Raw genomic sequence first — 26,279 nt, forward strand, 5'->3', positions numbered from 1 at the left:
GAAGTATATTTCTGTGCATATATTTAAAAAACCAGTATTCAATAGATTCAGCTTTGAGATGGGACAATTCAAATAAATAGTAGCTTAACATTGTAACCTGAAGTTATTGTTCATTCCATGAAAGTGTTACCATTTTACTTTAATTTGCCATTTCATATTTGCTATCCACTTGGGGATCTGTGGGTTTAAAGCTTTTTTTTTCTTGAAAAAATTTAAACAATATTCACAACCAGTAATTTTCTACATTAGTACTTTTCTTGTGTTAGCAAGTACAAAAAAATAAATTACCAATTATGTAAAAAAACACATTAAATTCCCTCAAAACACATTGTGAGTAATATTCACAAGCTGAGAAAATTCCATATGATGTGAAACATAGCCAGTATTGGCTGCCTTACACCTGACCAGGTAAATTTTCATGGGTGAGTGGCTACCTATTCATCAACTCTTACAATAGCAACTGGTCAGTTTAAATGTCCCAATAGCTTTGTCAATCCTTTGTATTGTTCAGCAGATTGGTAACAAAAGAGTGTCATGGTTGTAGGAAAGTCACTGTAAAATGGACATCAGCTTCAATTCTATCCAGATGAATTTTGAGAAACCAACCAGTTCTTACATGCATATTGCCATATGAACCTCAGCATCATGAATTGCTGCAAATCTGGAATTTTTCTTGTTTTTAAATAACTCTCCATTTATCTGTGTATATTGTCGTTAGATGTAATCTTTTTATTGCCTGTTTGTAGAATTCCCCAGAACATTGGTTACAGAGTAATTGGCATGAGAAGCACATGTCATTCCATAGGGTTGGTATTACTTCATTGTATATGAAAGAAATGTCTTCATTCATTCAAAAAAATATTTTGCATATATGTATATTTTTATGTGGTAACAACCTATTAGGCTTCTACATACACTGCTTGGTATGTCTGTATCTGTATTTTGTGGCACATCTTCTATTGTCTTACCCGATACTATAAGAGATTTTCCTATCAAATATGTTAAACAGTTAAATCATTTGCAAATGTCCATGCGCTAGATTTATTTACCAGGAAGTATCACTCAGTTTATGAAAGTGGGATATTTGTATATAGTCTTGTTAGGTGATTGGACTCAATGATGAGCAAAGAAAGGTTTGGAATCCTTCTGACAGAGCAACTGAATTCCATTGCAATTTTGCAGCCCGAGTTTCGATGGACCTTTGGTGAAGAGTAAAGTAAAGATAGTACAAAATAATAAGTAATTCACATTACAAACTGAGATAGCATATATATAGTATTTAAAATATGCTTTGTAATTTTGTAGAAATACCCAGAGAAGTTTTATTATGAAGGTATACAGGACCTGAACAACCCTATCCAGCATTCCTATCTACCTGTATACTTTGGAAATGTTTGTCTGAGGTTCATTCCTGTAAGTCCATTACAACTTCAAAATTATATCTGTCTATTTAAACACTGGAGTATTAGCAAATTTTAAGCTTTTGAAAAGAATTATACTCATTTTAGCCTGCAAAACTTTAAAGTCCTCTTATAAAATTATCTTCACACACAATGGTAACTGGAATAGTAATGGTCCATTTCTATTTATCCTTCTGGAACAATGTTTATGTCACATGTTTTGAGATCTCAATCAAATGTTGTTGGGTGATAATTGTGGTTGTTAGATAGAGTTTTAGTATATATGAACTTAAAATCTTTTATTTTTGGGAAAATGATTATTTCCTTACAGTAGCAATCATATTTAAAAAAAAAAGAATGCTTTAGAATTTGGATACTCTGTAAAGTTAAAGATGCTGTAAAACTCTTTTGATAAAGACAATTTTTGATGGTTTGCCGAGAAGATAAGTTTTGACAGCTACAATAGACCTTAGTTTGAACTTAATTATTTTTTAATTGTATCCTCCCCTTCGAACAGGTGCTTGATATCCTTCTACACAGAATTATAGAACAGCCATCTTTATCTAATCTGGCAGAGAAGATATTAGAAAGTCTTGGCATGCTGTATAAATTCCATGGTTAGTAGTCTAATGATTTATTAGACACTCTTTTATTATAGTGACTTATAAGATATTTTACTATGAATTGTAAATCAACGACTACATTTATCCATTGCCTTTTTTTTTTTAAATATGAAGCCATTCTTAATTCAACTTTTGTTTTATGTTACATTACATTACATTTCAGATCATCCCATTACCTATGTGTATAATACTCTTCATTACTACCACAAAATTCTGTCTCAAAGAGCTGGGCTCAAAAGAAGGCTTGTGTATTCTATAATGAGTAAGTTTAGTGCTGTAGTTTAAGTGTTTTTTTTTTACATTTTGAACAAAAATATCAAGGTGTTATTACAACTATAAAAGAATAGTAGTGATTATATTTGTCCACAGTTATGAGTGGTTTTTTTTTAAATGAGGGGAATTCTGTGGGCAAAACAAAATGAGTCACTCAATGCAAAGACACTAAAAAGTACACAAGAAACAAGCATCACAAACCCCACTAGTAACATAATGTTATATGATAGGAATACATTTTTGTATTTGTATTTATATTGTATTGTCATAGTTTTTCTGTAAATACATCATCTAGGCTATAAATGTAACTGTATTGGATAAGAAATAAAAAAAAAGACAAATGAAATGATTGACTATTTAAGGTGCATACCAGGATATCAGACCAGCTAGTTGGTTCCTGTCCGAGGACTATCAACAGTTTATAAAGAGTGACAATCTAGAATGGGATCCAGACCTGGATTACTACACCAGACTTATCTGTAGATTGGTTGACAGTATCCTTTTAACTCTGTAAAATCCATCTCATGCAAAACAAATTAATGACTGTGATACAAACTAAAACTCACCAGTATTATATCCCCACTCTACTGTGGTATATTGGAATCACCTTGTCCATCCATCATTCTGTCGATATGTTTGTCCAAATTTTGTTGCAATTATTTGGCTCCAAATTTTCAAATATAATGCAGTTATCTCCCAATTCACTTAGATTGAATCTTGGCTCCCATTAGCAAAATGTTTTTCAACTGATCAAAAATCCCTACAGTAATTCTAGGCAGAATACCCAAATTAACATTCATACAAAGGTGCTTTCTAATTTGGCCAGTAGTGCCAGAGGAAAAGAAATTTTGAAAATTGTTGACGAAGATGAACTCCATGTGAGTATAGGGGAGTCAACTTATTAATATGCTCAGGGCAGCTGATGAATTAATTCTTTGTTTTAAATTAAGCTTGATGTTTTTTTGTGTGGTAGGTCATTAGTTATTTTTTTTCCATAACACACACTAGCCATCAATGGAAACTCTCCATTCCCTACATGTGACTGGAGATTTAATGAGTTCCCAAGTCCTGCAGCACATGCCCTATATGTTACCTGTGTTGAGATGATGGCATTGCCAGTCCCTGGGGAGAAGGTTGGAAGATGCCTGCTTGATGTTGTACTCAAGAGGTTAGCCAGCCTTCATTATTTGGCTGCATCTTATTTTAATTTCAAGAATTGTCCTTGAGTATATTGTTAACATTAATGGTAGATGTGTAAATTCTTTCAACTCTGATTTGGTTTATATTTCTTAACTTATTACTGTTCCGTATAAAAATCAAACAAATATATACAAATTACAATTTATTGTGCTTATTCAAAGGTTCATATAAAAGGATTAAAATAATAGCAAACAAATATATTTGATAATTTATACCACTTTGTTAATGTTATATAACCAATTTAATGTATAGTGCTTTCTTTGTTAATATGTAAGAATTATCTCCCTTCATAACATAGAGTTCTAGTGCTTTCCTTGTAAAAATATCTCAAAAGAGCAGAAATGTATAAGTCTAAAGAGGGTGGTATTTTGTATAACAAATCTAGGAAAAAAATGCAAAAATTAATGAGTTTTTCAAAAGCTTTCCCTCTACAACAAAAACATTTTGCTAAAAATGTTCACAAATTATTGATACGAGTTATCTCTCCTACTCATAGTGCATTTTAAGTAAAAAAAAAAACCTCTGAGGAAAGGTACCAATATCAGAAAACTTCAAATATCTGGAAAGGAATGGTTAAAATAAATACGAAAACTCACAATGATAGGGAATTATTTCCTATCATGTGACACTCAATTGTTAATTTATATGGAATGGTACTTGAAGTACATATAGCTAACATGATTTATTTTTAAATTCTTTTCTTTATGTATTTATCATTAGTACATAGCTACATGTAATTGGTTAAGTATTTTTCAGGGTATAGAAAATGTATCACCTTTTCACTTTGTTCATTGTAGTTGTTCTAACTTGCCAAGAAACAGGGTTGTGTCATGGATGAATGCTGTTGGACTTGTTATGACTGCACTTCCTGTAAGATTATGTACTCAGCTAATATATAAGAAAAATAATTTTTTTTCTCATCTAGTTTCTTTTTGGTATCGCTTCTAAGTTATTTCAATATGTAACTATTTGGAAATTATGAAACAAAACTTTTCTCTCAATAATCACATTATTTTTCAATTTTATTGAGTTTGATTTCAATTTTACAGCACAACTAATGATGTATTTGTAAACTCCAAACTTAATATAGCACTCATAATAATGCAAAAGTCTATATATTTCATGTCTCATTGTATTTTTCTGAACAGGACACCTACTGGCATGCCTTAAACAACAAGATATATGAAGTTATCAATACCAAAACAATGACAATCCCTGGTGGCTGTCAGCCTTTCCAGATTTTTAACTTTACAGTAAGCCATGGACAAGTGGCAGAACAGTACAGTAGTTATGTAGTGGCTATCACACATGCTGTATGGCATCATGCTGGTATTGGTCAACTCTCACAACTTCCTCAGTAAGTGTGTGAATACAGTGATCTGGGTATCACACAGTGTCTTGCATTCTTGCATATTTGTCTACATTTACAAGTATTTTGTATTTGTGTGCAGATGGACTTTTAAATTGCAAACACATTCATGCACATCAAGATATTTAAATGGTTTTGCTTGATTCACGGTGTAATTGGTTTTTTTTTTCATGGTTGCAATTAATAAAATATATTGAAGTTTACATTCACAATAAAGTTGATACGGCATAAGTTTTCTTAGAATTTTAAACTTCAAGAATATCTGTTACTGTAGTTATAGGGTAGAAGGCATGTTTAGTGTGAAGGCCCTTGATTAATGGCCAAATGTGTTTAGGTTCAACACTCACCAAGTATGCTCTCAGTACTTGCTGTTCAGAAAGCCTTTCTTGTAGCATTCTGTCCCATTTATTCATTGTGTTTTATAAAATCTGCTTGAACACTTTCTTGAATTAAGTTCACAACTGTTGTAGTGTTCATGTTATTGAATATATCCTCTGTTTTATGTAACATGTGGTTAAAAGCTCTTCAGAGCTTATGCTAGTTTGTTATGTTCAATACAAATTCAAACTTTTGTATTTGTTTATATCAATGACTGAAGTTCATCAATTGGTTCATTTATTGTATTTTCTAACATTCCTTATAGGTTTTTAAAGGAGAAATTAAAACCTTGTGTGAAGACAGAGGAACAGTTTTTATTCATATGTCATCTGTTTGGACCATTTTTACAGAGGTTACACTCTGAGAAAACCAAGTGTTTAATGGAGGTTTGTAGCATAAGAGCTAGGTGCCTTTCTCTCAGAACCCAACAAACAAACAATGCTTTTCCAATCTGCATATACCATATTTTACATAACTATAGTCTTTTTTGCATACCATGAAAAAAATGTACATTCATCACTTATTAAAATGAATCAAATCAACAACAATAACAGCCAATTTCATGTACCATATGTATGTTTTTTTATATTAAAAAATGCAAAAACTGAATGAAAACTACGACTGTTTATGTGGTTTGTAACTTCTTTTGAATAATTTAATGTCAGAAGTAACATACTTTCTGATTGGATAAAAAATTTTGTTTATCATCTCATAGACTAAATTCTGTATATGAATGTGACATCAACATTTTTCAATAATGTACTTGTCGAATTTTGATTATAAAATTAAATTATAAGGAATGACTGTTATATTTTTTCAATCTATTTGAAATAACCTCACTGCTATGCAGCTTATTTAGTGTGCACCACATGATTGAGGTTATTTCTTCAGACAGAAAAAAATATAACAGTCATTCCCTAATAATTTGTGGGTGTATGACATGCATGAATAAACTACTGTTTAATATTTATACAAACTGCTAATTAATAGAAAAATGAGTTAATTGAAAAGAATAGATTTGAGTTTAACTTGTAATTGGTATTTCTACCGTTCTAACCCAGTGATTGAAAATACATGTCTTTTTGGCGGCCACTGGTCGGTGATTAAATTTCTGCAAAGAGCTTTCCCACCATTTTACATTTTCAAATGTTCTTTAAAAGATTTCATTGGAGAAACCAATTCTCCTTCAGCGTATTCTTGATTTATGTTATTTTTCCACTCTCTATGGTAAAATTAATATTTTAACATGATTGCTGAACTCATGAGTTTTAAAAACTTAATTTTACTATCTCAAGTGGAGAAAAATTTAAAACCACTTATATAGGAAAAAGAATCTATATTTATTCATTTGATTCATCAAATCAGAAAACAGAAGGATGCTCAGGATAATCCAGTAGATGTAAGGTTTGACTAAGTAGGAGAGGAAGATAACAAATATGAAAGGGAATGAGCATTAGTGATGTCCTTTGTATGTATATAAATGGCAAAAATTGTTCTGTTTAAAGTGACATGTTCCTAAAATAATACATGCAGTTAGGAACTAATTATCTGAATTTTTAATGCAGAAACACAGCATGTGTTACAAGAAGTCTTGCACATTCCTGTTGGTCAATGCAAGACATCAGTGATATAACAACATTGTGATACATTATCAACCAAGTCAAATGTTATTGGAGTAAAAGTAGCTCTTTCCCTGATAGGCAAAGCCTAAAATCATATTAGTTGTAAAAAAAAAAATAAATAACTGCATAATACATGTATATTGTATTATTTGATGTTTCAGATTGTGATAGAGTTTTATGAGATGTTAGTAAATGTTGACAGACACTCGGAACATCTGAAGTATGTTGATCCCATATCAGATTTTCTGTATCCTTTTATTATCACTATGAGAGATAGTTTGTTTTATCAAAAGAGTATAAAATGTTCCAGTTTTACTTGAAAGAAAATAAGAGTATTTCATAATTTCAAACCATAATAGATAAATTTCATTAAATGAGACAAAAAATAGATCTTGAGGTTTAGGCTTGATTAATTTGTACTGCAATCTGTAATCTGTAAATTGTGTGTTCTAATGGAGAACAGAACATCCCCTGAATAGATTATTCGTCCATTTAGAACTCCTCTCAAGGTCAAATAAGTACACAAAGTAATTAATAAACAAGGGAATTTTTTTTGTTAGGTAATATGTCTTTAGGGTGGGTTGTTGCATTTATGAGCTAGCATGTTCAAAATCTGCCCTACAGTGTTGGTTTGATACAAAGTAAGATCCACTTCACTGTTAAAACAATTATATATGAATGCATGAAATTCTTGCTAATCAACATTAAAAAAGTATTAATTATTTAAGGCAAGTTAACAAGATATATTCTTCCAGACTGCTCTTATTTACAAGAATGATCATATAGTACTTTTACAGTGAAACCTGTCTAAATCAAACTCATTTTGGACTATAAACTTGGTTGGTTTAGACAAGTGTGTGGATTATTCAGTTTGAAAATACATAGAACTGATATAGAAAATGATATATGTTGTGAAGAGACTAATTTTGTGTAAAATAATAATAGATAAGTGAACAATAGCCAGATTTAAAAGGTAAAAGAGAACTACTGATAAATGCAAATAAATAATAAAAAAACATACCATAAAAATAAAAAAGATGAGGCCAAAATATTTATCCCTTACTGCTTTCAAAAGTTATATAAAAGGACTTTTAAAAGTGTCTGGTTTAGACAGGTTCTGGGTTTTTCAGGATCAGTTCAGACAGGTTTTGGGTTTCAGGATCAGTCCAGACAGGTTTTGGGTTTTTCAGGATCAGTTCAGACAGGTGTTGAGTTTCAGGATCAGTCCAGACAGGTTTTGAGTTTCAGGATCAGTCCAGACAGGTTTTGGGTTTTTCAGGATCAGTTCAGACAGGTTTTGGGTTTTTCAGGATCAGTTCAGACAGGTTTTGGGTTTCAGGATCCGTTCAGACAGGTTTTGGGTTTTTCAGGATCAGTTCAGACAGGTTTTGAGTTTCAGGATCAGTCCAGACAGGTTTTGGGTTTTTTTCAGGATCAGTTCAGACAGGTTTTGGGTTTCAGGATCCGTTAAGACAGGTTTTGGGTTTTTCAGGATCAGTTCAGACAGGTTTTGGGTTCCAGGATCAGTTCAGACAGGTTTTGGGTTTCAGGATCAGTTCAGACAGGTTTTGGGTTTTTCAGGATCAGTTCAGACAGGTTTTGGGTTCCAGGATCAGTCCAGACAGGTTTTGAGTTTCAGGATCAGTTCAGACAGGTTTTGTGTTTTTCAGGATCAGTTCAGCCAGGTTTTTGGTTTCAGGATCAGTTCAAACAGGTTTTGGGTTTTTCAGGATCAGTTCAGACAAGTTTTTGGTTTCAGGATCAGTTCAGACAGGTTTTGGGTTTCAGGATCAGTTCAGGCAGGTTTCACTGTATTTCATTTTTACACAGCTTTACATTTTAATATGATTTCTGTTCCTTAACATAATTAAGTTATCATATCAAGTACATGTTTATTGGTGACTTGGTGAAGAATGAGGTAGAAAAGATCATTAGAACTCTGAGACCAGCATTACAGCTACGACTACGATTCATTTCACACATCAACATCCAGGAGGAAGCATTGACACCACTGGCAACACCTATGTCAACATGAATGATATCCTGAAATCAAACTGAACACTTGTCACTTTCTATATTTATTGTCAGTATTACTGGTTTGATAGGAGAAAAATGTTCATTTCTTGAAATTCTTTTTTTTCAGCATGTTGAGAATTTTTTTAAGTAGATCTTTTAAGGACTGTTAACTAAAGAAATCTCATCAGAATGTAACAGTGGTATTTAGTTATGTAGCATGTCATATACAGCAGTGTTTTGTCTGATTTGGTAATATTTTATGTACTAATTTTCCTTGCAATGACCTATATTTTTCATTTTGTAATTTTACCATACAATGGCCACACATGTACATTCTAAGAACTAAGTTCATGAAATGTTTTGTGATTGTACATTTATATGTTGTTTTTTTTTTACATAATTGTTGAACGCTTAGGAGACAGTTTCTTTGTAACCAAAACTGGCTACAGAATTAAGAGTTTGTTTTAGCTTAGTTATTAAGGCCCTACTTACAGAGATGGCTCTGTTGATGTGCCCATCCAAAACATATTGGTGTCTAATTACTTCGTAACCAAACATAGTAGAGGAATGAAACTTACTTTTTATATGCATCAGAATAAATGTACAAATCTGAAGGTCAAAGGTCAAGGTAAGAATTTTTAGCTACTTTTTGGTATATTTACTTTGTGGGGCTATAAATTCCATGCATGTTAACTTGCATGGGAAGCTGTTTTGTGATGGAAGCCTAAATAGGTCAGAGATACGTGTACAATGAAACATTCCTTAAATACTGTTTCTTCCATTTTAATGTCATCAGGTTTAATATAGGAAAATTTAAGATGATAGAAATCAGTCAGATCTGAGGCACTTAAAAGGTAATACTGGTGCTGTAGTACTTTGTTAATGATAATTTAAGAGTTAAAGGAAACCAGGAGATACATAGAATAACCCTTGTACTTATATAATGATGAACTAACACAAAATCTTTGTTAACATTGATGCTTAAAGTACTTTTATTTGATGTCATATTTTGTAAATGCAAAGGTCAACATTTTTTCAGAATCCTTTCCCTTTTGTACATTTTCTACATATTTTGTGTCAATTTTCAGAAAGTCATAGCTTTCAGTTTTTGTAAATCATTTTACTTAATGGTGCAATGAATTGTTTATATGGTTGTTAATGACCAGTGCTATCAATATTTGTATTAAAAATAAATGTCATGTAACTTACATTGTTTCTTTTCACTACTTCCCATACCAAATGATAAAATAATTATTTGAAGTTATGTAAAATGAATAAATTCTAGCTTGAAAATTGAACAGATTAACTTGATTTACGATTATAGTTTTGTTAGCATCCAGTGTATAGTTTTACACCCTGAGCAAGCTCACAAAAAAGAATACTTGCTTTGCTGCAATGTACGACCCTGAAATTGGATTGTCTTCCTTTGGCTTGGGATTCCAACAGTGATGATATATCTTCATTCACATCAACATATAATGCCCCACCTGCCCATAACTTTCATCAAAGTTTAGGAGGAATAACAATTATGAGATTAGAATATAGAAACCCTTAAATAAAGATATTTAAGTACCAGTACATCTACTAATGGACACCTTCATATTTTTGCTTTCAACCTTTCTTTAAAATTTAATTAAAATCAGTATAAAACTAGTAACTAATTGTTCATAGTCTTATTCTTGTCAGTTGAAATGAAAAAAAAAAAACAACTACACACATTACTTATGTATTGTAAATATCTAATAAAGTTTTCAAAATATTACTCAATATAAATGTAACAATAAATTGCATAAATAACAAACATATATATGGACGGCAATGAGTTAAAGAATGAAAAACATTGGCACTTTCCTGTCTTGGACAGAGAGAAATAATAAAACTTTCTTAAATATGTTCCTTAAAATAGTGTGAATAAATTACTGATAGTATTACAAATATGTATAATAAGACCTTTAGGATGATCAAAATATATCACTACATTAATGAATAACAACAACAGAAACAGTTTACAGATGTAAATATCACAAAAAAACAACATAACTCAAAATTAAAAAGTAAACAAATATTGTATTAACACTGATGTATATCTTGTCAGAACCTGAAAATTAATAACTAATATAGTGAATTAAATCCATCAACTTTTAATCATATGGTATGTCATGCGATAAAAATTTAACAACCATTTTATCAGAACTCTTCAATTTTGTTTTATAGTTAATGTGTTAAAAAAAAGTTTTTATACAAAAAAGTACATTTCGCACCTAGGACCTAAACTGTGACAGTCCTTATCTGGATGCATTAAGTGGGCAATGAGCTGTAAATATGAAAAGACTGGATGGAATAAACTATATGAGGGGAGAATTATGAAATGCTACATTAAAAAAAAATGATGAACTTGTACACCAAGTTTATAGAGTAATCCATTTAATGTTTATTTAAGAAAAACCTTCCAATATGAGATTTTTTATTCCAAACCAAAATTTTACATGAATATTTTGCGTAACAAGATAATATTAGTAACACTAATTTAAAATCAAGAATTGCAATGAGGCATAGCTCACAAAATAATTCCCCCTGCTCCACTAAGTACACATTTTTCTTGCATATTTGAGTTTTGATAAAACCCCAAATAGGTATTTGAATCATAATTTTAAATATAAGATTACATTATTTACAAACTTTGCAACCCTATCCATAATATGAGTCAATGGCAAAGTCCATGTTCTGTTAATGGAAACCTCAAATTCATTCAGCATTAAGAAGGAGTTAAAGATACAAAAGAAAGCAGATTGACATCATAATAACTATCATGCAGTACATACCACCCTGGGAAATGGGGGAGAAATAATGATATAATGTGACTTCCACACTTTATAACTTAAAACATTTCTGTTCTGTTAGCACATGTGTTCTTAATATATGTACTTAACAAATTGTTCAGTAGACTGTTACTACCAGCATGACTTGCTCTTGTAATCAGGACTTGTACAGCTTGTACCACAATCAATGATTGGTTATTGGTAAATGAGAATTGGATACCATTGATAGCCTCCATGTTCAATCAACAGATCCATTAGTGACAGGGGCTGAAAAAAAAGACAAGAGGGTTTTAAATACATGTACCTTCACAATGAATTTTCTGATAGCAGTGGATAGGCAGTTTGTAACATCTAAATACTGAAAATGTATTAATTTTCACAGTTGCTAATTTTTTCACGAATTCTGTAAAGTGAACATATAAACAGATATCAATTTTCAGTTTAAAAAAATGATAAGTGTTTATCTGGTGTTTAAAATCAATTCGCAGGTACTTTTTTGGGGGTTTTATGTTCACCTCGAAGATCTTCCATGTTTACAATTTTTCATAATATCTCATAGGTACTTTAAAACTTATTTCATATAATACTTGACAGGTATAATGACAGGGAAATGACTATAACCTTTACAAATATTCACAATAATTTTACTAATACATACCTTAGGCTACAAGTGAACGTAACTTGCATAAATAAGTTCCTTGTATTAATACAAACTACTAATTGCACAAACTTACGTTTTGTACACAGCAGTGTGTTGCCATGACTACAAAAAAGATCCACTACTGTAAAAGGATCATCTCCAATGAACTCAATTTTACCAGGTTCTGTTGTATTCTCCTCTGATCTTCCTAAACGACCTCTTGAACTTTTACCCCATGAATATACATCCTTTCCTATATTAAAGGAAATATTTGAAATTTGGGAAGTTTAAGATTTGAATAGTTTCATATTAGTTCAAGATCATTTGAAGATGTATGCTGTACTGGCTGTTATATTTAGAATAGCATCATGATAAAACAATCAAACACTTTCCATATTTTGTCCTTTCTTTATATAAAAAAAAAAAACAGTTTGAAACAACTATATACTGTACCACAATACCACCTTAAAGTCATGTTGAATAAATCAATCACAAAAGGAACATTTCTTAAATATCTGTCTACTGATTTATTACCTTCAACAACTGCTACTGTAAATATATCCCCACAAGCCACAGATGTGACATTCTCTAAGGCCTTTAGAAGTTGAGGTTGACGACTGTTCCCATGACTACTGTTACCAAGTTGACCAAACTGATTTGAACCAAACATATAACAAGTTCCTTCAGCTGGAAGTAGAATAAGAAACTGAGTTAATATAATAAACAAATATTTTTCACTAAAGAAAATTCCAATTTTTAGCTGTGCGAGATCTCATTATCTCACCAACAGGTTGAGACAGAACATGTGTGCATTGCCAAAAAAATTGGCACGATTAAAGAAGAGTTAATGAACGATCATATCATACCAATATCTAAAATATGTTTGAGAGAGTAATCAAGGGAACCAAGATGCAAGCGGAAATCAGAAGAATGTAATCCAAGACAAGTCATGGAAAACAAAGAGGACAAAGATTAAAAGCAACTAAAATAATACATACAAAGTAACAAAATTACATGAAATTCTTTTAAAATAACATTTTATCGAGAACAACCAGTGATTGCTTAATTCTTGCAGTTTTTTTTTATACTGTTTTGAAGTGACCTAAATTTTACACCTAGTTGTGACTTATTAGCTGTAGAATGCAGGTCACTTAATTCAAAAATTTTATCAAAACTAACTCCATTTTGAGAAAAAGAATCAAACACCTCCTTTTCTCATGCAAGGTTGGGGAAAATGAAGTCCCAAAAATTAAAGTCACTGTTGATCATAAGTTATTCAAGTACTAAATAATGGAAAAAGATGCAAGAAATTAGAAGTACATGTATAAAAATCTAAAAAAAACTCAATTACCAGTAACTGCAGCAGAGTGTGAAGTTCCCATGGCAACCTGTTGGATCCTTAGATTGATGAGAGGATGAGAAGCTACAGGGGAAAATGAATGAATCTCCTCCACAACTCTCATTGTAGTACCATCAGGGGAGATTACATCTAATCCTAATTTATTAAATCTAAAATGGAACAAGAAAATGATGGTATAGAAACCAGATATATGAAATATATAAAGAGGAGGGGTTAAAGACTGAGTGTGGCAGAGGTGCAAAAGCTTTGAAATAGCAAATATACCCTGTAAAATATTTCTATTGTAATGTATTCATTCCCAAGTTTTATAGGGCCTAAAACATGTCAGTATATTTTTTTACAAGCATACTCCTTTCATGGCACCAACTACTGATATATAAGCTTTTTAAATGATATTCAAAGTGCCAGTGAATCATACAGCAAGTTGATCAAGCCATGTATTTTGCCTGGTTTTTGTTTTTATCATAGCAAATTAGCCTGTTACCTATTACTTCCACAACAAAGTAGTTTGTTATCATGAGTCAGGATCATGGAGCAATCAATACCACAGCAGACTTTAGAAGGCTGAAAATGTTCTGGTATCGGAACAGGCATAGGGGAGGCATGTGATTCATGCATTCCCAATCCTAGTCTTCCATTATCTCCCCGGCCCCAGGAGAACACTTCATGTTCATTGGTCACTGCTATAACATGAGAGGCTCCACAGGATACCTGAGTTACTTCACATCCTAATAATGCTTCTACTATTTTAGCCTGAAAAACCATATTGGAATGGATAACCAGTAAAGGAAAATTAAATCTAAATATAGCTTTATATCTCTTATTAATGAAGTAAATACAAGTAAAAGAATGTTTTACCATCTTCTTTAAAGGAGACGTGGCACAAAAATTTCCTTTTTTCAATTTTTGGTTTATTTATTACACCTAATATATATCATAAATATGCCCCTTGTAGTCACGTTGTTAAATTGAAGATAAATTGATTTAAAATCAATGATGACCCTGGCCATACAAATTTTAATTAGACATGTAGTCACATGTTACATCATTGGTTCTCAATTCATAGATCTAGTGGTAGAAATGTGTGGGGCTTCTACATTTTTTTAACAATTTCTACAACTGAGAGTGAAAATATTGAAAGTTTTGGTTTGCCAGTGAATATACACATACAGTTGTATCAATTTAAACCTCTTCGAGAGAAAAAATATAAACAATGTCAGAAATATTAAACTATTACATGAATGAAGACTAGACTATCCACAGTAAGACGACACCACTTCTGAGCAAAGATTACATAGAAATGTTTCATTATGTTCAGCCATGTAAGATTGAAGTTTTTACATAAAGTAAATCAAATTCATATTCTTAGATTTAAACTGTTCTGATCACAATCTTCAATGAAAATACTGACTTCACCCCTTTTTGATGGACCGTTACTCCTGACAAGTCTACTAGTACCAGGGAGTGTAATATAAAGTCCCTGCAAGTACAGAGGATAATACGAATATGTTTATTTTTTATTGGTTTTTGATCCTTTCATTTGATAAACCATAAGGGTTTCATGCTGAAGCTTCCTCGTGTTCTAAATCTTTTTTGCTAAAATTAAATATTTTAACTGACTTATAAAAAAATATTGTCTGTACCAGAAAAGCTTCCTTAAACTCACCTTGCGTCACCCGTTATATACTGTGTATTGTGTCAATTTCTCCAAGTGAATTGTTTTATTTCAATGTACATAAGACAAAAGAAATTCAATTATATCTCAATTATTATAGAAGTCATACACCTGTATCGACACCTGTCATGGGTCACCGAACCACATGAAGATAAAAGAAGCTGCCCATGCCTACTTAGTCTACCGGGCTTGTTTATCAATATAACCCAGTGGCAAAGAAAGAACGATACACAGAATGTCACTTTTTTTATTTGTACCCCCAAGTTAAAGTCTTAAAAATAGTGTGCAAAGTAGTTGTATATTTACCAAGTGGGGATGTATGCCTAACAAAAATGAAAAGCTGACAGAAAACAAGATCTTGTGTCTTCTTATTGTCTAAACACAATTACTGCACCCATACACAGATCAGAGGACCACTTTGCATCATATTTACAAGCTATTTTCGAAGATTTTAAAATTTTTTCTGGTACATATAAACGTTTATAAAATGTTTTTTTTGTGTCAGGTCTCCTTTACAGGTAAGGAAAGTCCAAAAATGCAGGATGGAAAATTAGTGAACCCTAGAGCTTGAGTTGCTTCCCTACAAATCTTGACAATTGCTTGGGTTGAACCCGCAATGTGTTATATGTAGTGATTAAAAGTTCAGTGCTATTACCACTTGGCAACTACACTGTCTTATACAAATTTATCTGAAAGCAATTGTTTTACAAGAGTTCCATTACATCTTCTTAACTAATGAAAAAAAATTAATAGTTGAGACTGTTACAGGTTTCTGTCATTACACTTAACAATAGTAAAACAAACCTGAGCTACATCGTTATGATTGCCATGTCCCAGACAGCCATTAGCACCACTTCCAAATGTCATCAGAATACCTCTGTCTAAAAAAGTTCAGTGAGGTGATACTTTAAAAGACCTGTTTCTCAAGTGTTTTCAAAATAATTTTTACTGTAATCTGTATGTACCATCTTTGAAAATATGCTTTTTTTACCTTTCTGAATGTGCATCCAAAATCTAATGTATCATACAAAACGATTCAAACAACTGAACTACTATGTTATGGCTTTATATCTTTATGACCCAATTTACACCATGATTGTGAACCAGTCTCTCAATTACTCTAACCTGTAAGACAAGCTGTATGGAAGTCTCCACAAGCTACATGCTGTATATTGACAGCTGATTGTCCCTCCAGGTATCTTGGTATAAAGGTAGGAGCAGGTATATCTGTTGCACCTGGTATTAAAGTATCAGTTCCTGCCACAGATGAAGACTGTAAAAAAAAAACAAAAGGGAACTCCAATCAATAGACAGAAACAGTCCACCAAAGTTTCACTAAAATAGGCAGCATCAGTTTTGAGTTATTGTGGCAGTTTATGACAGACAGAACCTCTTAACTACTAAGACAGGTCTATTATTGTCTGTGCAAAAATCTGTGTGTGACATTTCTTTGAATTTCTATAAGTATAAAGAAAAATACTAATATGGCGTGCTTCAATCTCTTTAGACCACAGCCATTATAAAAAGAAGTAAATGGCCAACATCAAAGACTGTCTATTCAAAAATATGAAGAATCTAGTATTATTAGAATCGAAATATATCACGAAAACTATTTACCAGTATGTCATTATTTAACCCTCGCTATTGCTCATAGTAAAACAATTCAACATAAATGGCCAGCCCGTGGTAAAACATTGATAAAATAGAGTTTCAAAGATTTATTTCTTAAATAATAACAAATAATATCTGCATATGATATGCCCATCCTATCTTTTTAGATGCTAATACTAAAATTATTCTACAATGTAAAAGAAAACAACCAAAACAAAGAGAAAGCTTCCTTCCATGAAGACAAATATTGGGCTATTAAATCCCAAAAAGTGTCTTTTTTTTTAAGGTCAACAGTTGGTAGCAGTAAACTATAATTAGTTGGCATACAAAAATTGAGTGAGGTCTCTAATATTTAGTTCCAACAAATATATATTTTAATTAATAACTACCAATGATACAGGTAATTTCCTGGAGAAAAACCCACCAAACAATAAATACAATAATTACAATTTCATATACAATCTTAATAATTTTCATCATGAAAGTGCAACTATGAAATCACAAGCTAAGACTGGTTATTTGGTCTTTAATGTTTCAGAATAAGAATAATAGGATAATTAATTGGACAGAGTGAAGAACCAAAATATTATCATGAGTGCCGAGGAACACCTTTATTACACGAGCGTGCAGAAACACACGAGTTAAATCTTCAAGCGTTCTTAGCACCAGTGATCATATTTTGGTTATTCATGATAACCAACTGATTATCCTATTTATTATATAGATTTTCTTCATAATTAATCAATATTTTTATTATGATTTTTAAATTGTGATTGGAGGATTGATATCAAATTTGTTATGTTTTGGTGGAAGAAAATCTGAGAGTGAAATTACAGAACTTATTTCACAATGTGGAATATCAAAATTTATTACACTGGGAGCATTCAATAAAACACAGTTATCTATACAATAAATGGAAGTAAATTTGGAGGGTTAGTGACATTAATGAATTACTTCCTGTCTGATATTTATATAGACTGCTACTTGAAGTAATTTCCCCAATTAAGAAAGCATAATCTGAGTTTTATCATAATACATGTATAAAACACATATATTTTAAAAAAGCATATTAACCTCCCAAACAATTAATCGTCCATTCTTTGTGACACCAGCTTTCTGTGTTCTACCTGTTGATACTTGTATGAGTTGCGTGTCTGTGGAGGGCAGTCCCATCTTTACAGGTCTACCAATACCTCCTCCCCAGTAAAATGCTGAGCTGAGAGTGGCAGGTTTGGTGGGAATTGATTCTGCAAAAATGTTTCATATACTGAAAATTCAGAAATTATTATGTGAATTTACTATTGAGATTTTGAAATTTAAAACCAAAATGAAATTTCAATTTTTTTAGATTTCAAGACTAAGACTGATACATCATATTAAAATTTCAGAATATGAGTATCCATGATAAAAAAGTCACAAGAAATTTCAGAACTTACACGATAAACCCATTACAGTAGGTTCTTCTTTGTAAACAAACTGTTTACCATTCTGCAATACACCCCATACACAACATTTTAATTCATACAGTAGGGGTTTTTGTCAACTTTTAATACTTTGCAAGATTTTGTTCTTACTTCTCCACAAAATATTCTTTTACAAACAACACAGTTTCTACCACAATCCTACCTACACTTTGTGTATTTGAAGAACAAGTTTCTTCCCATTGTATCTGATCTTTTATAGTGAAGTATAGTATCTGAAAGATTTTTTGTCATCCCTTCATGAACAAAGTGGTTGATATGGAATTTTTTTTTTTAATTATGGAGAAAGTAATTGATATGTACATAGTTTTTTTTAGATCAAGAGATTTTTAATTCCTTGATACTAAACACTGTACATCATATCACCACCTTATTTGTCAATGTAAATTGAAAATTCTTTTACTCATTCAGCTGACATTTTTTATCCTGGCACGGTTGTTGTCTCTTGATATATTCACCATTCTCGTTAGACTGAATGTTCAAAGCAATGAAATTGATTAGACTACAAAATTTGTTTAAAGTAATATTAATTTGACAATTGCTATTCATGATTTTTTAATGAGTTCAAGGTTTCTTACCTCTAGATGGATGACTACCTCTGGTTGACATTCTGTTAAATGTGGTTGATGATGGCAAGGGTCGATGGATTCTAAAACAGAGCAATTAAATTCAAGCTTAAAATCATTAAAACACTTGGCACTAAAAAATCATCTCTGTTAACTACTAATATATTTCATTTATGATGTGTAAATATGCTTGCATGTAATATCTGTACCTGTACACAATGGTGATGAGAATAAAGATAAATAAAGGTTTGTTGTCTTTAAATGATTAATTTGTACAAAAATATTGCATCACACAACACTTAAATAAATATAGTTCCATTCATTTTCAAATGTCTTTTTTATGCCACATCAAGTTAATTTGTAGATTCTCATCCACGAGGTGGGAGGATTTTTTTTTATTTTTCCAAGATTTGTAAAATCTTAATAAATCAAAGCGGTGAACTTTAAATTTGTCTGTATTTGGTTTATTACTTGTGCCAATATTGAGGCTCACTGTCAATTTCATATTCAACATAATAGCTGAGACAGGAGATGACATCATGTGTTTGCAGGGAGGGGTCAACTTCTGTAAATTCATTCTTTATTTTGCCTACAAAAATAGTTATTCTTGAGTTGTTGTCGTCGTAGTCCATGGGGCCTTTCTTATCAACAATCAGGCTCAGAATTCCTGGAAATGTGTACTTTCGGCTATAGTACATGGGCTGAGATAAACCCCCTGTACCCCCACCCCATTCATCAACCAAAATATGATTTTCAGGTACCCTTGCATTTTACCTCAAAACCCAAATTATTACCCCAACTTTCTTGGTACCATTGTAAAGCTAAGACATTGGACTATATGATGATACCTAACTATGTTTAGTTTATTTTAACATGCTATTCCAGGAAGACTAAAACGCTCAAACAATGGAGTCACAAAAATCTTGGCTTTTTGAACCAGTAAGTACAAATATAGGCTTATACTGAAAAAGATTCTGACAAATTGATTCAGTAATGGGAGGTTTAAAGATTCCTAAAAATCACCATGAAGTTGATGAGTGGGGGAGGGGTGCACAGTGGACCCATCCAGCCCATGGACTGTTATGTTTGTGCCATACAAAGGCTTTACTGACAACAAAAATCATTATGAGATCTGCTAAAAAATATCAAGATATTCTGTAAACATACACCACGTTACTCGTTTTTTGAACGAAAGTCTACAGTATTGTGTATAAGTAGAGTTGTGACGGAAATGGACATAAAAGAAATCTGGAAATTTGAACCACTGTAAAAATATCAAAAATAAGAAAAAATTGGGGCTGAGGATGAGAATCTACAAATTAATTTGATGTGGCCTAATCTAAAATTAACTTTTCAGAAATACAGAAAATTGACTTGCTTTTTTAAGCTACACGTACCTTGTAATGTTGATTTTGCCCATATCAGTATGTAGATACATCAAAGCATTAATCAATATAGGCTGTGCCATGATCTGGTTAATGGTGGGTCGTTTGTTTGGATCAAGATGCAGCATACTCAGTATCAAACTTTTCAACTCATCGCTGTAGTTAACTGATATAGGGGCAAATGTGCCTCTCATGATTTTCATCACTAAAGCTGGTAAATTCTACAATCAAGTGAAACAAAAGTTGCATACTCAAAGAACTCATTATCCCACAACTTCCATTTTTTACTAACATAACCTGCCAAAACATTTAATTACTAATTGAAAAAACCTAATCTATCAAAAATTATGGCTTTATCTAAGCATTTAAGAATATAAATAACTTCATAATAAATTCATAAGGTTAACTTCTTTTAAAGTGTATAATAATACATTTTGTACATACTGCTGCTTCAAAAGCTCTTTTAAGACTAGCCAATTCATACAACACACATCCTAATGCCCATATGTCACTCTTCTGATTATATCTATTTGGTGTTAAGGGCTCTTTTTTTCAAGCATCATTTTAACTAATATATACTGTAACTTTGACCCTGTACTACATTTATAATGTATAAATTATTGATTTTTATATTAACCACAACTTCAGCATTAACATTCCAACACAATTACTAAAAATCAACAACCCAAAGAAAATAGCAAGCAAAGCAGTGACAGAAACAGCTAAGATGGACAAAATCGGCATTATAATACAGAAACATCCATGGTGGTAGTGGATTTGTCATGTTCTGATGATACATTTAGATGCAAACTCATGAATTGCACTTGACTAGAAAGTAAAGGAGAAAAGAAAGTGGGGAAGAACAAAAGAAACTAGATTGTGTACCATTGAAAAAGAAAGGAAAGAACCAGGTTTTGAAACATAGACAGAGGCAACAAATACAGCCTAGGACTGATATAAATAGAATGGACTTGTTTATTGTTCTATTCTCCATTTGAGGAAAAGATCTAAGTCAATAGACAGTGCTACTAGTAATTATACTTCAAGGATACGGTTTTCCTTCACAAAGTTCTGGAGATATATAACATGGTGTTCCAACAACCTACAAAAATACACAAAAATTAACAATAATAGTGATCATGTTTACTTCCCTGTACTTTGATATATACACACTTCATTACTTTTAAAGCAACAGCAGAAATTATTATGTGCAGAATCACTTTTTGCTTCATGCTTTAATTATTAAAAAGTCAAAATAAATATGCATGTCATTTGTACAAGAATCCAATAATAGCAGTGAGAAAACTATCAATTTGTAACATATAGTTTGAATTATACTCTGAAAATTTTTTCTCAACAAACATTCTAATAAAACTTAAGACCACAGTTGACAAAAATATGGCAAATAATATAGACAAGTGACTGTCTTACTTCCTACATCTTAAATAAGTTTTAAACAATTTTACCAATGTCACAGAAGAATATGGTCTACAATAGTTAACACTTCTTGCAATACCAATTCTACATATTATTATAAATATGAAAAGACTAGTCCTATTTTAAACCAAAATAATTCAAAAAGGCCTACTTTAACATTGTTTTACCACAGGCTGATTTTAATATCATTCATTTATTCTGTGCTAAAACTTAGGATTAAATAAGTCGACATAAATGGCCAGCTTATGGTGAAACAATAGTAAAATGAAGACTCCATGAATTATTTTTTTTCAATTAAACCTTCAATAAAGTACTTCCTTAAAGGAGATTACACAAATATGTTTACATAAGTTAAGTTTTAATTTTTTTATTTTACTTACAGTATATGCTTTACTTTTGCTGCTGAGAACTTTTGAGATTCCAAAGTCTCCAATTTTAACAACTTCTTTTCTTTTGTCCAGCAAAATATTTTGTGTCTTTAAGTCTCTGTGAAGAATCTGTTTGGAGTGAACATGTTGGAGGGACAAAACCATCTGAGCAAAATACTTCAGAATTTCCTATGAACACCATATAAAACCTCAATATAAATAGAAGTAAACCCTAGATAATTCTTAATAATTTATACATCTTTCACATTTATTATATTGAACTACGAAAGGACTTACTAAAAATGATGCACACTGCATGTAAGTCAACTATACAATTGATTCAAATTTATTACATTTCATTCATAGTTGTTTTACCTGTAATTTAAAATTAAGTGTAAGTGTTTGTAAGAAACAGGCAAAATAGGAAAAATCAGAAACATGCATGCCAAATCCCCACCGATCTGACAATGTAATATCACTCAAGGATACTTTCTCTATTTGAAAAGACCATTATTTGATCTCTAAATCACTGGCTTTGCGCAGAAGTTTTTCAATAGAATCCTAGAAAAATTAGGTTTTTGACAGAGTTATCTGCCCTTCAAATGTTCATTTTCAGTGCATTTCAATGAAATTTTAACTCAATGGTCCAGCATAATATGGAAAATCTTGTCTGTTTTCCTTGATTCTGATGGTGCAGAAAGTCAAATTACACTTTCAAATTGATCAGTTTTTTTTTAAATCATGTTTCACCAACTGCCTGATTCTTACAGAGACTGGCACTTAAGTCATGAAACTGTCTAGATTCATTACACCAAAAAAGTTTGCTAAAACTAGGTTAAACTGTCTAGTTTGGGGTAGCTTTTTGTAGACTTATGATTTTGAAAAGTTACAGGGTGTGGAGTCAAAACAATGATAAATCTTTATTTAAATGAGCCACCTCTTCTTCCAGAAGAATTCCATTTCTCTGTTGTAAGAAGTCCATTAATGTTCCACCTGGGAAAAGAAACAGTTGTCCATCAAATATACAGATTTTATGGTGACAATATAATGTATACATAAAAAAATGTAAATAAATTCACTGAAACATGTAATTTTTTTGTATAATTAATTCATAAATAGTATCCTCATTTCATTTCTATAGTAGCAAGTAATGGTATATGCATGTTTGTAATTTATAGCGCAGTATGATAAACATAACATACATATATGTACTGTAATTCAATCATTGTACCTCCACAGGCCTATGATTGATAGATTGGGGTTTTACTACCTACATTACAGCAGTCAGCAGACATTTCATGCATTTCAGAATGAGAACGCTTGATCAATCCAACAGACCCTGCTTTGTACAACCCTGACACTCTGGGCCTATTTTTTTTTATGTGCATGCAAAAAGAAGCAAAAGTTCACAGGTAAGAATGTCATCCCATTAAACCCAAAACCTACCTGTTTTCACGCCATCTATGCAATGCTGTGTGCTTTGTGACCGTGTAAAAGCAGTGACAACCAATTTTAAATTACTTGGTATTACTCAGTTAAGAATCAAACCCATGACCTACTGAACTGAAGGAGAACACACTACCATATGTCTACTGATGTTTTTAAAGGCTTACTGGTATGACCCACTACTAGCAAGCATCAAGTGACAGAATGCTATACTTGTAAACTCATAATGAAACAATTTTTTTATAAGACAATGTGTGGATCAGTTTTTTGTACAGAATCTGATAATAATCTCTTCTCAGACTAATTCATTGTCAGTCTGTAAAGTTAGAAGAATAAAGAATGAATAGTAATGATTGTAAAATATACCTTGAGCATATTCCATCACAATCATCAATGCTTTGTCTTCCAAAAAGTTCTCATAATACTGTATAATATTGGGATGTGATAACATGGACAGAACTTTAACTTCATTCAATGCAGCTTGTCTCTCTTCCTTTGTCATCTGTTCTACAGGAATTTGTTTAATGATTATCAACTTCTTATCAGCAAGTTTTCTACATAAATGTACTGTGCTGTAAATAACAAAATACAAATTTTAATAAGAACTTTATGTTCACCCTCCAGACTTGCCACATGGGCAAGAATTTTTTTTTAAATAATCATTAATGTTTTGTGGCCTTTCACAGTTTTTCCTCAAATTTGCAACTAAGCCACTGTAAATCTTATTTCTTGCCCCTGATAAAAGTACAAGTAGCAGTCTTTATAAATGTCGGACAGGAGGTGAGTCATGCATGTCAAAAACCCACCGATCTTACTTTTATTTCTTGTTCAGAAATAGTTACTGATCACATAACCAGTCTTAGTTTTTCATTTGGTTGTTGTGCTTTTATACCAAGTGTGGTGTTTCTAGAAAAGCAGAGGATGCTTATTCTACCAGCACAACTGGTCCATGCTCCCAATACCATTTGCTTTTGTTACTTTGTATGCATTATTTTGGTTATTATATTTTCTTTGTTGTGTGTGTCTGATTTCCATGTCTGGCTTACATTCTTTAGATTTCCGCTAGAATTTTGGTTCCCTTGATTACTATTTTCTGTGCCATAAATTTGCCTGTATTAGTCCATTCGCCGATTGCACTGACGTTGTACGCTTATCTTTTAGATTGTACGGTCTTTAGATAAAATGCTTCCAACTCGTAATTTTACAATAGTTACCCATAAGCTCCTCGACCAACAACTCTTATTTTCTCATAGTTTTCCATGTTAAATGTTTTTCAGGGGTAATGTTGATGTTTCAGGGGTATTATAGTATAGGGGAGAGAAACCCATTACAAAAGGTGTGGAAGATTTTTTGGGTATTTAGTCATATCATATCTTGAACGGACCTTTTTACTTTCCTTTGAGTCGAGTACTTTATCATTTATATAATTTTTTTTTAATAATTTGATCATGTCACTTTTACTCTATTTTTTCCCAATAAAACATGGACTTGATATTTCTAATAGTAAGTATTATATAGTCTCTGAGTAAAGCTATATCCAACCTCTGAATTAAACTGAGTTCCACTTGATAAAGGTATTTCTGCTTTATCATAGACGTTAAACGGAACCAAGTATGGGTTTAAAAATCAATGACATCTTTATTGAAAAGTTGTGTAGGATATGATAACATTTTTAGGTGTACACTCTGGAAGACCAATAGACTACTAGATTTTTCACTTTTTGTTTTTGTTTTGTGTTTTGGAACTCAGGAGTAAAATATACTTTACGAGGCATTGCATAACATGTACGTGTTATAGTCTCATGAAATTGTGTGTATCGATTTCGATTGATGTCAATGGTTTTCCTAAAAGTACTTCAAGATCTGAAGATTTTTAAAATAAAACATAAAGTAAGCCTTATTATTTTCTTTTCAAAATAAACTCTTGTAGTTAAAAAAAAGACTGATTTTTCATAGGTTTGCTTTAAAATAAGTCTCATGATTACACCCAGATTCACTTCACAGGGTCTGTCAATTAAAACGTGTCATGTCTGTAGTAATTGACCGGGCTAAAAATCATTCATAAATATATATTTAACTCATATATTTATTCAGATCTAAAACTTTATCGTAAATATGTCCACAGTAAGGCAAGTTAACTCCAAAGTCTATCTTCCTCCACATAAGACCTAAAACAAAGAATATTAGTTTAATCAATAAAGAGTAGGAAAGTCTTTATAACATAGGAAAAAATTCAATGACCAGATAAGTCAGAAGTTTCGTGCCGCATCACAATCAGTCCAAAAAAGATGATCAATTATACTTCAACTCAACAATGCGTATTCATCTTATTCAACCAATTGGATTTATTAACAATACCTTTAAATTCAATGTGAACATATCAAATGGTATTATGCTATAATTTGATTTGCAAAATTATCAGTAGTACTATATGATTTGGCACTTAAAACATTTTGTTGAATAGCAAAAATATATAATATCCATACAAATATGAATAATATAACTATAACGTCATAATTTTCACATTAATTGTTCAAAGTAATTCACTAACAACCACTAAGACAGACAACTCTGTCTAAGCTGAAAGTAACAATCACCACATAAACAATGG

General features: G+C 31.6%; 2 protein-coding genes across 2 annotated transcripts in view; one reads left to right on the top strand and one right to left on the bottom strand.

Moving 5' to 3' along the window:
• Positions 1-10,089, top strand: part of LOC148628878 (mediator of RNA polymerase II transcription subunit 23-like) — a 31,566-nt gene extending 21,477 nt beyond the window's left edge. Inside the window, exons 24-34 of the mRNA XM_088596190.1 lie at positions 747-806; positions 1,306-1,413; positions 1,918-2,017; positions 2,187-2,285; positions 2,659-2,790; positions 3,305-3,464; positions 4,294-4,366; positions 4,645-4,853; positions 5,509-5,629; positions 7,027-7,112; positions 8,738-10,089. Of these exons, the coding sequence (XP_088452316.1) occupies positions 747-806; positions 1,306-1,413; positions 1,918-2,017; positions 2,187-2,285; positions 2,659-2,790; positions 3,305-3,464; positions 4,294-4,366; positions 4,645-4,853; positions 5,509-5,629; positions 7,027-7,112; positions 8,738-8,900 (1,311 nt within the window). The 3' untranslated portion in view covers positions 8,901-10,089. The remainder of the gene's footprint in view (positions 1-746; positions 807-1,305; positions 1,414-1,917; positions 2,018-2,186; positions 2,286-2,658; positions 2,791-3,304; positions 3,465-4,293; positions 4,367-4,644; positions 4,854-5,508; positions 5,630-7,026; positions 7,113-8,737) is intronic.
• LOC148628879 (serine/threonine-protein kinase Nek8-like) lies at positions 8,738-25,004 on the bottom strand. Its single transcript, XM_088596200.1, has 16 exons — positions 24,884-25,004; positions 24,036-24,241; positions 23,161-23,216; positions 22,236-22,412; positions 21,471-21,520; positions 20,863-20,944; positions 20,431-20,639; positions 19,046-19,116; positions 18,061-18,233; positions 16,501-16,648; positions 16,180-16,256; positions 14,185-14,453; positions 13,692-13,849; positions 12,875-13,027; positions 12,435-12,593; positions 8,738-11,967 (listed from the first exon to the last, which is right to left on the bottom strand). Exons 1-16 carry the CDS (start codon positions 24,928-24,930, stop codon positions 11,939-11,941), a joined length of 2,064 nt encoding a protein of 687 aa, XP_088452326.1. The 5' UTR covers positions 24,931-25,004; the 3' UTR covers positions 8,738-11,938.
• Between the last annotated feature and the right edge of the window lie 1,275 nt (positions 25,005-26,279).

The sequence above is a fragment of the Perna viridis genome, chromosome 1, assembly GCF_037379345.1.
Source record: "Perna viridis isolate PV_CMFRI_1.1 ecotype Kerala chromosome 1, ASM3737934v1, whole genome shotgun sequence".
NCBI classification, from domain to species: Eukaryota; Metazoa; Mollusca; class Bivalvia; order Mytilida; family Mytilidae; genus Perna; species Perna viridis.